Raw genomic sequence first — 13,878 nt, forward strand, 5'->3', positions numbered from 1 at the left:
TCCTATATCAATATGAGATCATGGCGGCTTTTGTCACTTTCAAGCGTAACTAAACCTTCCATGGTCATCGCACCAATATATTCAATGACATAGATCAAGTATGGATGAGTGGCATGGAAATTACATGCAATGTGATCTTACCATGCCTATTTCCAACTGGTCCTACTTTAATCTTTATGAGATCAATCCTAAATTTTCTGCATACACAAAGCAGAAACACAAGCACAAAATTTAATACATTCAGAGGGAAAATAACATTGAATTCTTTATTCTAAGAAAATTTAATCTTCATAGACCACTAACATAAAGACCTCCCACTAAACCGTAGTGTCATCGAACAAAACAACACCCATATGAGTTGTATGCTCGTGAAAGACCTTAGGCACTAAGCCTTTAGTAAGCGGATCCGCAAGCATGGAGTTCGTCCTTATGTGTTCTATGGAAATCTGACCACTCTGAACTCTTTCTTTAACAACCAGAAACTTTATATCGATGTGCTTCGATTTTGAAGAGCTTCTGTTGTTGTTGGAGTACAACACTGCTGACCTGTTGTCACAATAAATCTTCAGTGGCCTTTTAACACCACTCACTATATGCAGCCCTGTGACAAAGTTTCGCAGCCATACCCCAAGGTTGGATGCCTCAAAACAAGCTACAAATTCAGCGGCCATAGTAGAGGAAGCTACGAGTGTCTGTTTAACACTCTTCCAAGAAATAGCTCCTCCAGCCAACATGTAGACATAACCTGACGTAGATCTTTTACTATCTTGGCATCCAGCAAAATCAGAGTCAGTATATCCGACGATCTCTAATTCATATGACCTCCGATATGTAAGCATATAATCTTTAGTTCTCTTTAAATACCGCATAACCCTCTTGGCTGCTTTCCAATGATCCATTCCAGGATTGCTCAAGTATCTTCCTAACACTCCCACTATAAATGCTATATCAGGGCGAGTACAAACCTGGGCATACATAAGGCTTCCTACTGCCGAAGCATAAGGTACCTTTGTCATTTCTATCATCTCAAGCTTACCTTTAGGGCATTGGGAAAGACTAAACTTGTCTCCCCTAGATATGGGCGTATCTCCTGACGTACAATCCTTCATGCCAAATCTATCCAAAATCTTTTCAATGTAGGCCTTTTGTGATAACCGTAGGATACCTTGAGCGCGATCTCGAAGTATCTGTATTCCTAAGACAAAAGATGCATCACCAAGGTCCTTCATCTCAAAATCTTTAGTGAGAAGTTTTTTGGTTTCATGCAATAAGCCTATATCGCTACTGGCAAGTAAGATATCATCAACATATAGTATCAGGAATATGAATTTACTCCCACTGAACTTGTGATACACACAATCATCCACTAAGTTCACCTCAAAGCCATAGGAGATAATAACCTGATGGAATTTGTGGTACCATTGACGAGAAGCTTGCTTAAGGCCATAGATGGACTTTTTCAATTTGCAAACCATAGACTTTGAATCTCCCAATACAAAGTTTTCTGGTTGCACCATATAAATTGTCTCATCAATGTTGCCATTGAGAAACGCTGTCTTTACGTCTATCTGATGTAGCTCCAAATCCAAATGAGCCACAAGCGTCATTATTGTCCTAAAGGAGTCCTTCGTAGAAACCGGAGAGAAAGTCTCTTTATTTTTTGGTTTTAAATATCCATTTACAACCAATGGGTTTCGCACCTTTAGGAAACTCAATAAGATCCCAAACGTCGTTGTCTTTCATAGATTGCATCTCATCTTTCATGGCATCAATCCATTTATGAGCATTAGAGCTTTCTAAGACTTGTTGGAAGTTGATTGGATCATCTTCCTTCAAGCTTAAAATATTTTCATGCTCTTGAAGAAACACAATATAATCATCCGGAATTGCATTTCTCCTTTCCCTAGTGGATCTCCTTAATGGCACTTCTTGAGTTTGTTGAGTTTGTTCTATAGGTGGCATAGGGGGTGATTCATTATTGTCTTGACCCAAAACAATGTCAGGGACCAAAGCCTGTTCCATAACAATGTCATGAACAGGGACCTGATCATTAATTGCTTGTTCCGTAATCGCATCTTGAATGATGACAATATTAGGAAGATAAATATTATTTTCTTCCTCATCAAAGACAACATTCTTTATTTTATCTTCCCCCAAACTCAACATCCTCAAGGAATCTGGCATTTCCCGTCTCCAAAAAAGGATCTTGTAGTGGGATTATAAAACTTAAAGCCCCGAGAGCGTTCAACATATCCAACAAAATAGCAGCTGATTGTTCTTGAGTCCAACTTTCTTTCATTTGGCCTATAAGGCCTTGCTTTTGCTGGACAACCCCAAATGTGTAAATGCCTTATGCTAGGTTTCTTTCCATTCCATAGCTCATAAGGGGTTTTTGCCACTGCTTTGCTGGGAACCCTATTAAGGATATAAACTACAGTCTTTAGTGCTTCTCCCCAAAGTGATTATGGCAATGAAGAATGACTAAGCGTACTCATCACCATGTCTTTAAGAGTCCGGTTTCGCCTTTCCGCAACACCATTCATGCTAGGTTTACCTGGCATTGTGTATTGCGGGATGATTCCACACTCCTTTAGGAAGATCGCAAAGGGCCCTGGACGTTGTTCACCTGATCCATCAGATCTACCATAGTATTCACCACCACGATCAGATCTAATGGCCTTAATTTTCTTGCCTAACTGAAGTTCAACTTCAGCTTTAAATTCTTTGAACACATCCAATGATTGTGACTTCTCTCTAATCAAATATAGGTATCCAAATCTTGAATAGTCGTCTATGAATGTGATAAAGTATTGTTGACCATTCCAAGAGGCTATAGGAAATGGTCCACAAATATCCGTATGAATCAATTCTAAGACGTATGAAGCTCTGTTGGAACCTATTTTCCTTATGTTTGTCTGTTTCTCCTTTATGCATTCAATGCACACCTCAAAATCATCCAAATCAAGGGGTTCAAGAATTCCATCAGTCACAAGCCTCTGAATTCTCTGTTTAGAGATATTACCTAAACGCTTGTGCCACAGAACCAGTACCAACAAACTAAAGTGAGAGTCGTACCCTTCCTTCCGCGCCATGCCTTGTATTTGGAACACTCTTTCTTCATGTGTCCAGATATCTTACAAAAGAAGCAAGTGAATTTCTGGTCCTGCTTCTTTTGCTTCTTTGGCAAAGCATCTGCATTATCCTTAGCTCTCTTTCTTTTCTTGTCTTGAGAGGTTGATGCCAAGTGAGCACTATCAGTCTTCTCTCGCTGTAACCTCTCTTCCTCTTGCACACAGTGAGAAATGAGCTCATTAAGAGTCCATTTTTCCTTTTTGAGTGTTATAACTCACCACAAATTGACCGTATTGTGCAGGAAGAGAAATAATAACTAAGTACATGAGCAACTCAGAGGGCAGCTCTAACTTTAATGCCTTTAGTTTTCCAGCAAGATTAGACATTTCCATAATGTACTCCCTTATGTTTCCCTTTCCTTTATACCTCATGTTTATGAGTTTGGACAAGGTTTGACCAATTTTAGCCTTTTCATTTCGAGCAAAGTATTGCTCGAGTTCCTTCAGAAACAACTTGGCATCAATAGTCTCAACAATCGAGCCCCTAAACGCCTCCGGAATGGAACGTTTCATGATCATCAAACACATGCGATTTGAGCGTTCCCACTTCTCAATTTTATCCGTGTTTGGATTTTCCTGAGTGGAAGTGGGTTTCTCAGTCCTTAGCGCATTGTCGAGATCCATGCAGCCGAGAACAATTTCCACATTCTCTTTCCACAGCTTGAAATTTGCCCCATTAAGCATTGGAAGCGAATTCACTTGAGCAACATAATTGGCAGCGGTAGCAGAAACTATACAGAGAACCAAAAAAGATAACATACTAATAACATGTCATATCATATATATTCATACACGATATAGACAAATAATCCGAAGTAAAATGAATTTATTATAAGATATCTAGCACAACATTAATATTTAGTCTGTGGACAAAAATATCAACTTGTAAGTGGTACTCTTAATGTAGTAATCAAACATTGACAATAAGTCCTGTCAAATCATAGCCTTCCTGTGGGCCGACTATGAATTACATGGAGAATTCTTGATAATTGTCACATATTTATTACCACAGGTATGTTTGTTACTTGGCCAAATAATAACCTTCTTGTGGGCCGATCACTATTCGCATAAGCAATAAACACACACATGATCACACAACATATGTTATTTGGCCAAACAATAACCTTCCTGTGGGCCGATTAATATTTGCATAAATAAAATATATTTATATGACGAACTTATTTGAAATCAAATTAACCTTTTATAAATTTGGCCACTGTGGCGGCTAACAAATCTATCATATTTAATTTCAAATAGAAACCTTTAGGGATAATAAACTCATTTAAAACCAAAATAACAACAATAAAGAAAATTATTCTTTATCAATCCTCAATGTATATACATACATACTTTATCCTTATACCATTAACAATAAATACCTATTCATTATAAGGCTTAAAAAAATGATGCACAAACAACGCACATGTAAGCCTTTTCAAATGAAAGCTTGAAAATGATGCATAATATCCAAAAAAAAAAATTATATTTAGCTTTTAACAAAGAATATCAAATATAAGGAAAACCCCAAAACCAAAGACCTTAAACATTTGATTTCTTTCAAATCACAAGTCCAAAATTTTCTAAGAGAATTCATTGTTTATTCAAAAAATTCAAACAATAAAACCTCATCGATTATAAAGCCAAAATTCTTCCAAACATTCCATCTATTCACAGATTCAAAATTTAAATAATAAACCTTTATTAAACTGTGAATCCTAGTTTTTTCTAAAAAAAAGTAGCTTTTGTTCCAAAACCAAAAAATCACTGTCAGCGAACAAAAATAACACTACATAGCTAATACAAAATACATAAGATGGAACCCACGTTCAAAAAATAATAAACTTTATGCCAAAAGACAATAAAGCAAAAACTTTTCATGATTAATCATATATAAAAATCACAAAACTTAATTCCCTCATAATTCAATATGATGATGGCTCTGATACCAATTGTTGGAATTTTTAATTCCTCTAAACTTTATGGTGATAACTATCACCCACAAGCCAAGATCCATCATACCAAATCATAAAGAAAAATAAGAACAACATAAAGGTGGAGGAATACCTATCTCCATTGCAGCGGAATAACTTTGATCTTGTCTCTTGGAGTTTGTAGTCTTTCTCAGTCAAATCACCCTAAAACCTTATTCCTTAGTGTGTCGTCTCTCTCTTGATGGGGAAGAGAAACTAGGGTTATATATTTGACGTATTGGGGACCATAACCCTTATATAGTGTTTTTATCTTTATTGTTGGGCCAATAAGATCTCATTATACCTAGTTGGCCCAACACCGGTATCCACTCATTAAGCCCATACTCACTTAGGAATCTATTTGGAAATATTTAACTGATCACTTTAATTTACCCAATATATATAAATAACACAATATAATTATTAATATAATATGTGACCCACAATAATTATTAGAAAATATAATTTCTTAACAGTCTCTTGTTGGTTTAATTTTGTACATGTTTGACATTATTAATTTTACATATGGAAAATAAGAAAGGGTTATTATTTAATGTACTGTGCAACACTTAAAATCACCCCCGAAAAAATACAAATTTGTTTATACTCATTACTATGGTTATAAAAATATATCACATAGATCCCTTGTCGACTTATATATATATAATTTTTTTCTCAGCTTTTACCTTATATTATTATCATACTATAAATAAAAACTATGTACCTAAAAATATAAGTTATTTAATTGTAAATTAAAAAATTTCAATTAATAATATCAATTATATCCATACAATTTTGTACATATAATTCTTTTTCCTCTTTTTTATTTTATATCCTCATCTAATGCATTTAAGGCAAATAAATTTTAAAAAATTAACTTATTTTTATCATGAAAATAAATTCAAATCATATATTATTTTATTTTATCTATTTTTTAACCGATATCGCTATAAAATTATTTAAAGAAAATAAATAGCTTATTTTGATAAGGGATACGATATTGTGACAACCAAATAATGTTACTACCAATGTTACTACCGCATCTTGTGCGTCAGTCACATCAGAAGCATTCAGTAAAAGAATAGATATTCCATTAATATCCATTTAGTATCAAAGGAATTTCTTAATTCTATAATCTTGATCGTAAATCATTCTCATAACTAATATTAATAAGTTCATCAAATCCACAAAGTCAAAGTTAACAGATAAAACAAAAGAATAGAAAATATTTATAAGAAAGTATTTGGATAGAGTAACGACACTTCACAACTTTTAAAGAAATAACTTTAAAATACCAACTTTACATATAAAATGAAAGAAAGAATGAAATTAGGAGAATGAGTTTCTCTCCCAATATTACATTCTTATTTTATTTCCCCCACTGTTTTCTTCTCTTTCTCTTTCTCCTTTATTTTCTTTTCCATGGGTTACTCACTGTTAGACATTCTCTCTCTCTCTCTCTCTGTCTTTCTTTCTTTTCTTCTTTATCTTACTGTTTTCTTTTCTTTCCTCTCTTTTTCCTTCTTTTCTTTTCTTTTCTTTTCTCTGCTTATGCGCTTTCTCTTTTCTGTTTTTCTTTCTCTCGTCATACACTCTTGATTAGTGTATGACCGGTCAGACATAGTGTAGTTCGTAAACAAAATATTTGTAAATATAACATTTCCCATACATGTATATACAAGTCACATGCTAATCTCTTTTAAAATATCTAACTCAATCTTATTCGAATCTAAAAAATCAAAGACCTTTACCTAGTTACTTTTGTGTGCCACACCTAATTTATTTCTTATACGTGGTATTTTGGCATTATTTTTCTTCTCACACCGAGCACCAATTAATTACACAGTTTCAAGCGCTGGCACAAGGCACAACTTGGTGCTTTTTGCGCCAAACTTTATTTATGGTGCTTTTTGCACCAACCATAGACACATGGACATGGTGGCGCTTTAGGCTCCACTTTTGATTTTTTTTTTTACTATTCATTTTTTATTTTATTTTATCTTTTTTATATTACACCGGTTGATAGAGGGATAAATTTTAGATTCCCAGGAAACTCAGATTGGGAATTCTAGTTACCTATGTTTGGTATAAAGATTCTTAAAATTTTCTTGGAAAGTAAAATGGTGAATAAAATCCTATGAAATAATATCACCAAGTGGATGGTATTCTTGGATTTCTCCTTGGGGGGAAATTTTTTCATAATTTATAGGACATAACTCTGCTTTAATATTATCATGACTAAAATACTATCTCTTGTTAAAGCCTAGTCGTGATACTCTGCTCCACAAAATCATACGTTCCTCTTCACATAACGCGATACGTCACGTTTTGACCCTTTTGTGGCATATCAAAAAAAAATTCAAAAATTCATCAAAAGTTAGTTTTGTAAAAGCAGCCCACATTCCCATGAGTCATTGACAATCAACCAAACATAGAATCAAGAAGCTTGAGTCAACATTTCTCGCCATATTTTGGTCTACCAAATAGCTTTTTGGTAACATTCTTGGGAAATTCACTTTCCAAGCATATTCCCAAGAATCGTGATTCTCATGAATAAAAAATTTCTCCTCTATCGAACGCTCCCTGAGATTAATGTTTAGGGGTGGAAATTAGGGTCAACACGACACGACCCGAATACACTCAACTAGAACACGACACAAATTTAAAATTGGGATAAAACCTTTTACCTGAACACAACGTTCTTTTTTTCGCGGGTTGACAAAACACGATACGAATAACTTGCAAACTCAAAGTGTACCGTTTATTATGCGAATTGACCTGACATGAATAACCTGTAAATCCTAAATTATGTTACTAATTATGTGGGTAACGATATGGTATGACATGAATAAATTATGTAAGTGTTGCAAAAAAAAAAATTCTTCAACAAAAGCAGAAATATTAAACCCAATATATGGGAAGGGTTCTTCTGACTCCAGAATAAGACTTATAAGTCTTACTCCTCATCTTAGCCATTGATGAGCGGAAATCAATGGTTGTCATTTATAGTGTAATTAATAATTAATTAATTAATATAACTTCCTAAACTATAACCGTTGGATGGACGGAAATCAACGGCTAGGATGAGGAGTAAGACTTATAAGTCTTACTCTGGGGTCAATGATCTCTCTCCTATATATATATATGTAGAGAGAGAGAGAGAGAGATTTCTCAAGTCATTTAAGGTATCCTTATCTCCGGCCACCACAAAATTATGTCATTTTGGGTGTTAAGAGAATTAATGAAGGGTGTTTTGTTATTTTTGTTTGTTTATTTATGTTTTTAACTTGTGAATGATAGTTTTGTTTATTTTGGACTCCCCCTAGAAGTTGTTTTTTGGTGGGCCTGAAGTAAAATAGAAAAGGGGAAGGATTGAGAGGGAAAATCAAAAAAGAAGAGATAGAAATGAAATAAAATTTTCTATTTATGGGAAAGAGACCATTAAATAAGTGGTGGGCCTAGAGCATATAATAAATCCCCCCAGGCGATATAATAATGTTATCATAATATATATATTAAATTTGTCTGGTGATTAAATTTTTAAAAGGAAACCTGAGCTAATCATTTTTTATGTAATCGTTTAATCGAGAGTAATTTAACAGATGAAAATTAAGAATACTTTATGTAACAATGAAATGCTACAACAATTTTTTATCGGAGTGGGAAGACCGCGAGCTCGGGTGATTCAATAGTTTTCTGTTTCTATTTTGGTGTTTTGTCTATGTTTTGTTTGTTTTTGTTTTCTAGACTCTTGCCCTGTTGGCTATAAAAAAAAAAATTTGTCTCTACAATATTTACTTGCGTAATAGTTCTTTTTCCTATTAATTTGTGGTGCAATAGTTTTGAAAAATCAATTAATTGATTACGAGTATCGTAGTGTGTTTTGTCAATTTTGTCTCCGACCAACCATGATCCCTCACGTTGTTGGAACGTCATTGGATTTCCAGCAAACAGATTTGGTGGACGGGGACGTGGAAGGGGACGATCAGGAGGACGACATCAACAAGCTCATGCCATGCAGACTTGGGAAAGCTCTCAACCAGCCGTAGCATCCTATCAAGGTGATGCACTTCAACAAGATGCTGCAGCAGCTTCTTACCAGAATAATGCGCCTCCGCAGGTCACAGCGAATTCAATGTTGACACCTGAAATTATGAACAAGCTCATTGCCTTGGTTGAACAGCCATCCAATGATAAATTGTCTGGTAAGATTACACACTTTCAATGGCTTATTGATAGCGGAGCCTCCCGCCACATGACGGGATCCTTGAATTTGTTGACTGAAATAAGAAAGATTAATCCTTTGTCCGTCACTTTACCAAACGGATCTGTTACTCGTGCAGAAAAGGAAGGAACAATGATGTTTAATGCACAATTCAAACTATCCAATGTGTTATATGTTCCCCAATTGAGATGCAATCTGATTTCTGTTTCACAGCTATTGCGAAATAATAGCAGGATGGTAACCTTTACTGATAAAAATTGCCTTTTGCAGGACCAAATACTGAAGAGGGAGATTGGTTTGGGTGAGCTCAAGGAAGGAGTGTATGTGTTTCAGCCCAAGCATGCTTCGGCTTCAGCAGTTCGAGCAGAAGAATCTATGGAGTTGTGGCATAGTAGACTAGGTCATGCATCTTATGATATGTTGTCTTTGATTCCAGGAATTAATATTTCGTTGAATAAAAATGTTACTGGTGCGGCATGTGATGTTTACCAATGTGCCAAACAAACTCGATCTGTGTTTCCTTTGAGTACTTCACGCAGTAAAGAAAGTTTTTATTTGGTTCATTGTGATACTTGGGGACCCTACAAGTCTCCTTCCTCTTCGGGTGCTTACTATTTCTTAACTATTGTCGATGATTTTAGCAGAAGTGTGTAGGTATATATGATGGCCGAGAAAAGTGAAACTTATGATCGAATGTGTAAATTTATGGCTATGGTGCAGAATCAGTTTGGGAAAAATGTCAAAATAATTCGTTCTGATAATGGAACTGAATTTAAGTCTAATAAAATGATGCAACTCTTGAGTGAAAAAGGCATTTTACAGCAAACAACGTGTGTACATACTCCCGAACAAAATGGACGCGTAGAGAGGAGACATAGACACATTCTTAATGTCTCGCGTGCTTTATTATTTCATGCAGGTATGACAGCTGAGTTTTGGGAAGAAAGCATTCTAACAGCTGTACATCTTATCAATAGAACACCTACAAAGGTTCTTGGAGGAAAGTCACCACATGAGATATTGCATGGAGTCCCACCAGAATACACTTACTTGAGAACATTTGGATGTTTGTGCTTCGCTAACTTCAGACCCAAACCCAATGACAAATTCGCTCCACGCTCTCGACGATGTATTTTAATTGGATATCCAACAGGACAAAAGGGTTGGAGATTGTTAGATATCGAGACTGGACAACGTTTTGTGTCAAGAGATGTCAAGTTTCGAGAACAAGAATTTCCATTCCGAGTAAAGAAGAATGAACCTATTGTCCCTCGGCTGCCTACATCATTCCCTAATGAAACTGAAAACGTTGTAGTTGCAGAAAACACTGAAGAGCAGTCATGTGAAACTGCCACAATAGTGCAACCCACTACGGACGATAGGGGGAGCTCCGATGCTATTGCAATGCAAGATTCCTCTCAAGATGTTATGCCTACAAGACACCAGAGAGCACGAAAACTTCCCACATATTTGCAAGATTATGCTTGTCACATGGCTGAAACACACTCGCCTCCTCTCATCCGAACCAATGTCACCTCAGGTATTAAGTATCCTATGTGCAATTATGTCAGTTTAACTAATTTTTATAAACAACATCGAGCCTTTGTTGCAGCAATTGACGCCAATCAAGAGCCTCGAAATTTTCGATAAGCCATGCGAGATACACGGTGGGTGGCTGCCATGAGGAACGAAATCCAAGCTTTGGAAGATAATAAAACTTGGTACATTACAGATTTGCCTCCACACAAACATGCTCTCCCAAGCAAATGGGTGTTTAAAATCAAATACCGTTTTGACGGTACGGTGGAACGCTATAAGGCAAGGTTGGTGATAGCTAGAAATCATCAAATTGCTGGGGAGGATTACAGTGAGACATATGCACCAGTGGCCAAAATGGTGAGTGTTCGTACACTACTTGCTGTAGCAGCTGCCAAAAATTGGGAACTACATCAACTCGACGTCCACAATGCATTCTTGAACGGCGACCTAAGTGAAGAAGTTTACATGTGGTTTCCTCCCGGATTCAGTGACAGATCCAATCACAAAGTATGTCGTCTTACCAAATCCTTGTATGGACTGAGGCAATCACCACGAAACTGGTTCTCCAAACTCAGCTCTTCCTTGACACATTATGGTTTTATACAATCAAGGGCAGATTATACGCTTTCCTAGCAGTCCTAGTCTACGTTGATGATATAATAGTGGCAGGGAATAATCCTAATGCATGTAAAGCAGTCAAGGAGTATCTGAACAAATGTTTCAAAATCAAAGACTTAGGTCCGCTGAAGTATTTCCTGGGTATTGAAATTGCTCGTAGCAAGCAAGGCATTTTCCTTTGTCAACGTAAGTACACTTTGGACCTTCTGTCCGAATCAGGCTTGAGTGGGAGTAAGCCTGCGAACTCTCCCATCGAACAAAATCATCGCCTCGCCTTGAATGATGGCCCTATGTTTGACAATCCTGAACGATATCGAAGACTTATAGGTAAACTCATTTACCTCACCATCACTCGACCTGATTTGAGTTATGCCATTCATATTTTATCACAGTTCATGCAACAACCTAAGCAAGCTCACTTTGAAGCTGTCGTTCGTGTCCTTCGGTATCTCAAAAGGAATCCTGGCCAAGGCTTACTTCTTAAGTCCAATTGTGACTTACAGTTTCATGCTTACTGCGACTCGGATTGGGCATCTTGTCCTCTCACTCGCAAATCCATTACTGGTTTTTTTATTATGCTAGGATCATCCTCAATCTCTTGGAAGACTAAGAAACAAGTCACGGTCTCCCGTTCTTCGGCAGAAGCAGAATACAGATCCATGGCGGCAGCTACCTCGGAGTTAGTTTGGCTCAAATCGTTTCTTACTTCCCTTGGTGTTCCACATTCAGGTCCTATGGAGTTATTTTGTGACAACCAAGCTGCCTTACACATAGCTGCCAACCCTGTCTTCCATGAACGGACAAAACACATTGAAATAGATTGCCATTTCGTGCGAGAACAGATTCTTGCCAACAACATTGTCACTGCTCACGTCCGTTCAAGATCCCAACTTGCGGACCTGTTTACTAAAGCATTGGGACAACGTCCGTTCTTCGAATTCCTTCCCAAGTTGGGCATTTCATCCTTGCATGCTCCAACTTGAGAGGGAGTGTTGGAGATTGTTAGGATATCAATATTTGTTAGGATATTATACTGTTAGATTGTTATATTGCAGATTCTTTAGTTTGTTACTAGATAGTTAGATAATTTAGATAATTGTTTTTATCTCTTATCATTTCTCTGTAACAAATCGTGTATCTGTTTTGCCAATTGCCTATTAAAAGGCTGCACACTTAAATAATATCAATAAGTTGCATTACCAAGTTTATCTCTTTTCTTTGTATCAGTTCGTGTATAGAAGAAGGTGCTAGTTGCATCTATTGTTGTCACTTGATCAAGATTACACAAATGAAAATCATCAAGAGAAGCACCCTGCCCAGATAACATTGTACGCGTACGTCAATCACAAAACATAATTCGACACTGCAAATCAATCTTGTCAATAACAAAAAAAACACTAATCCTCGCAAATAAAAAAAATAAAAAATAATCCTCGATCGTCAATCATTATGCACTTTATACAAAACATAAAAAAAAAAAAAAAAAAAGATAGGAAAAACATAAAAGAAAAAAGCAAGACAACAAAAACATAAAAAAGAATACAGGGTCATGCATGTGGTGGAGAATTGGGCGTGCCCTCTGTGACATCTTTCTTTAAGTTCTTGTCTTTCTTTAAGTGTTGTCCTATATTTCCGTTGAACTCCTCTGTATCCTCTTCAGTATCCTCAGATTGAAACAAGAACTCAAAGAAAGCAGGGTCGACTAGATCTTCATCAGAGATAATAGGGTATTCACTGACATCAAAATATGGATCATCTCTCATAACAGCATCCCTTATGGCATGGCGATCTTTGATGTTAATATGCTTCCAATGCTCTTTAGTGAATGACTCATTAGGACTTACGTCGAAACTAAACTTTGTAAAGGGTGCGACCCTCATCCTTGGTTTCCTCGTTCTTCTAATTGGTGCCATTTTCTGCAAAATAATCGGACCCTTTTCTTGAATTTCTTCAGTTGCGTGTAAGAGATACCACTGTGAGGAGGATTCAGGGGAACCCCGTGGCAGGGGGCTACCACTAATGAGCTAAGCGAATCAAATACATTAAGTGGGTCCGATACCACATTTCAACCCAAAACCTTAAGACATTGGGTTCATAGGACCTTCCACTTATATACTCTTCACTTAGCTCATTACCAACCAATGCGAGACTCATCACACTTGAATATCTCAACAATCTCCCCCTCAAGTGTGAAACCCAAAATTGATATGCTCTCCCTCAACCGAGTACCCCAAGCGCAAAGTACTCGATCCGCCTCCTAGCCAATCACCAGGCTAGCTCGAGCCCAACCCGGCTCTGCTACCACTGTCAGTCTAGAGGAAAGCCCGTGGCGGGGGACCACCACCAATGAGCTAAGTTACTCCAAGTACACCAAGTGGGTGCGACGCCACATCTC

General features: G+C 36.7%; 1 protein-coding gene across 1 annotated transcript; it reads right to left on the reverse strand.

Moving 5' to 3' along the window:
- Window positions 1-3,498: 3,498 nt before the first annotated feature.
- On the reverse strand, window positions 3,499-5,205 carry LOC133311781 (uncharacterized; the record flags this gene model as incomplete). Its single annotated transcript, XM_061512884.1, has 2 exons — window positions 5,196-5,205; window positions 3,499-3,862 (listed from the first exon to the last, which is right to left on the reverse strand). Coding segments are annotated over exons 1-2 (374 nt in total), but the record flags the coding sequence as incomplete, so codon positions are not given.
- Between the last annotated feature and the right edge of the window lie 8,673 nt (window positions 5,206-13,878).

Source organism: Gastrolobium bilobum, unplaced genomic scaffold (assembly GCF_033153095.1).
Source record: "Gastrolobium bilobum isolate Gb01-03AN ecotype WA unplaced genomic scaffold, APGP_CSIRO_Gbil_v1 utg7237, whole genome shotgun sequence".
In the NCBI taxonomy this organism is placed as follows: Eukaryota; Viridiplantae; Streptophyta; class Magnoliopsida; order Fabales; family Fabaceae; genus Gastrolobium; species Gastrolobium bilobum.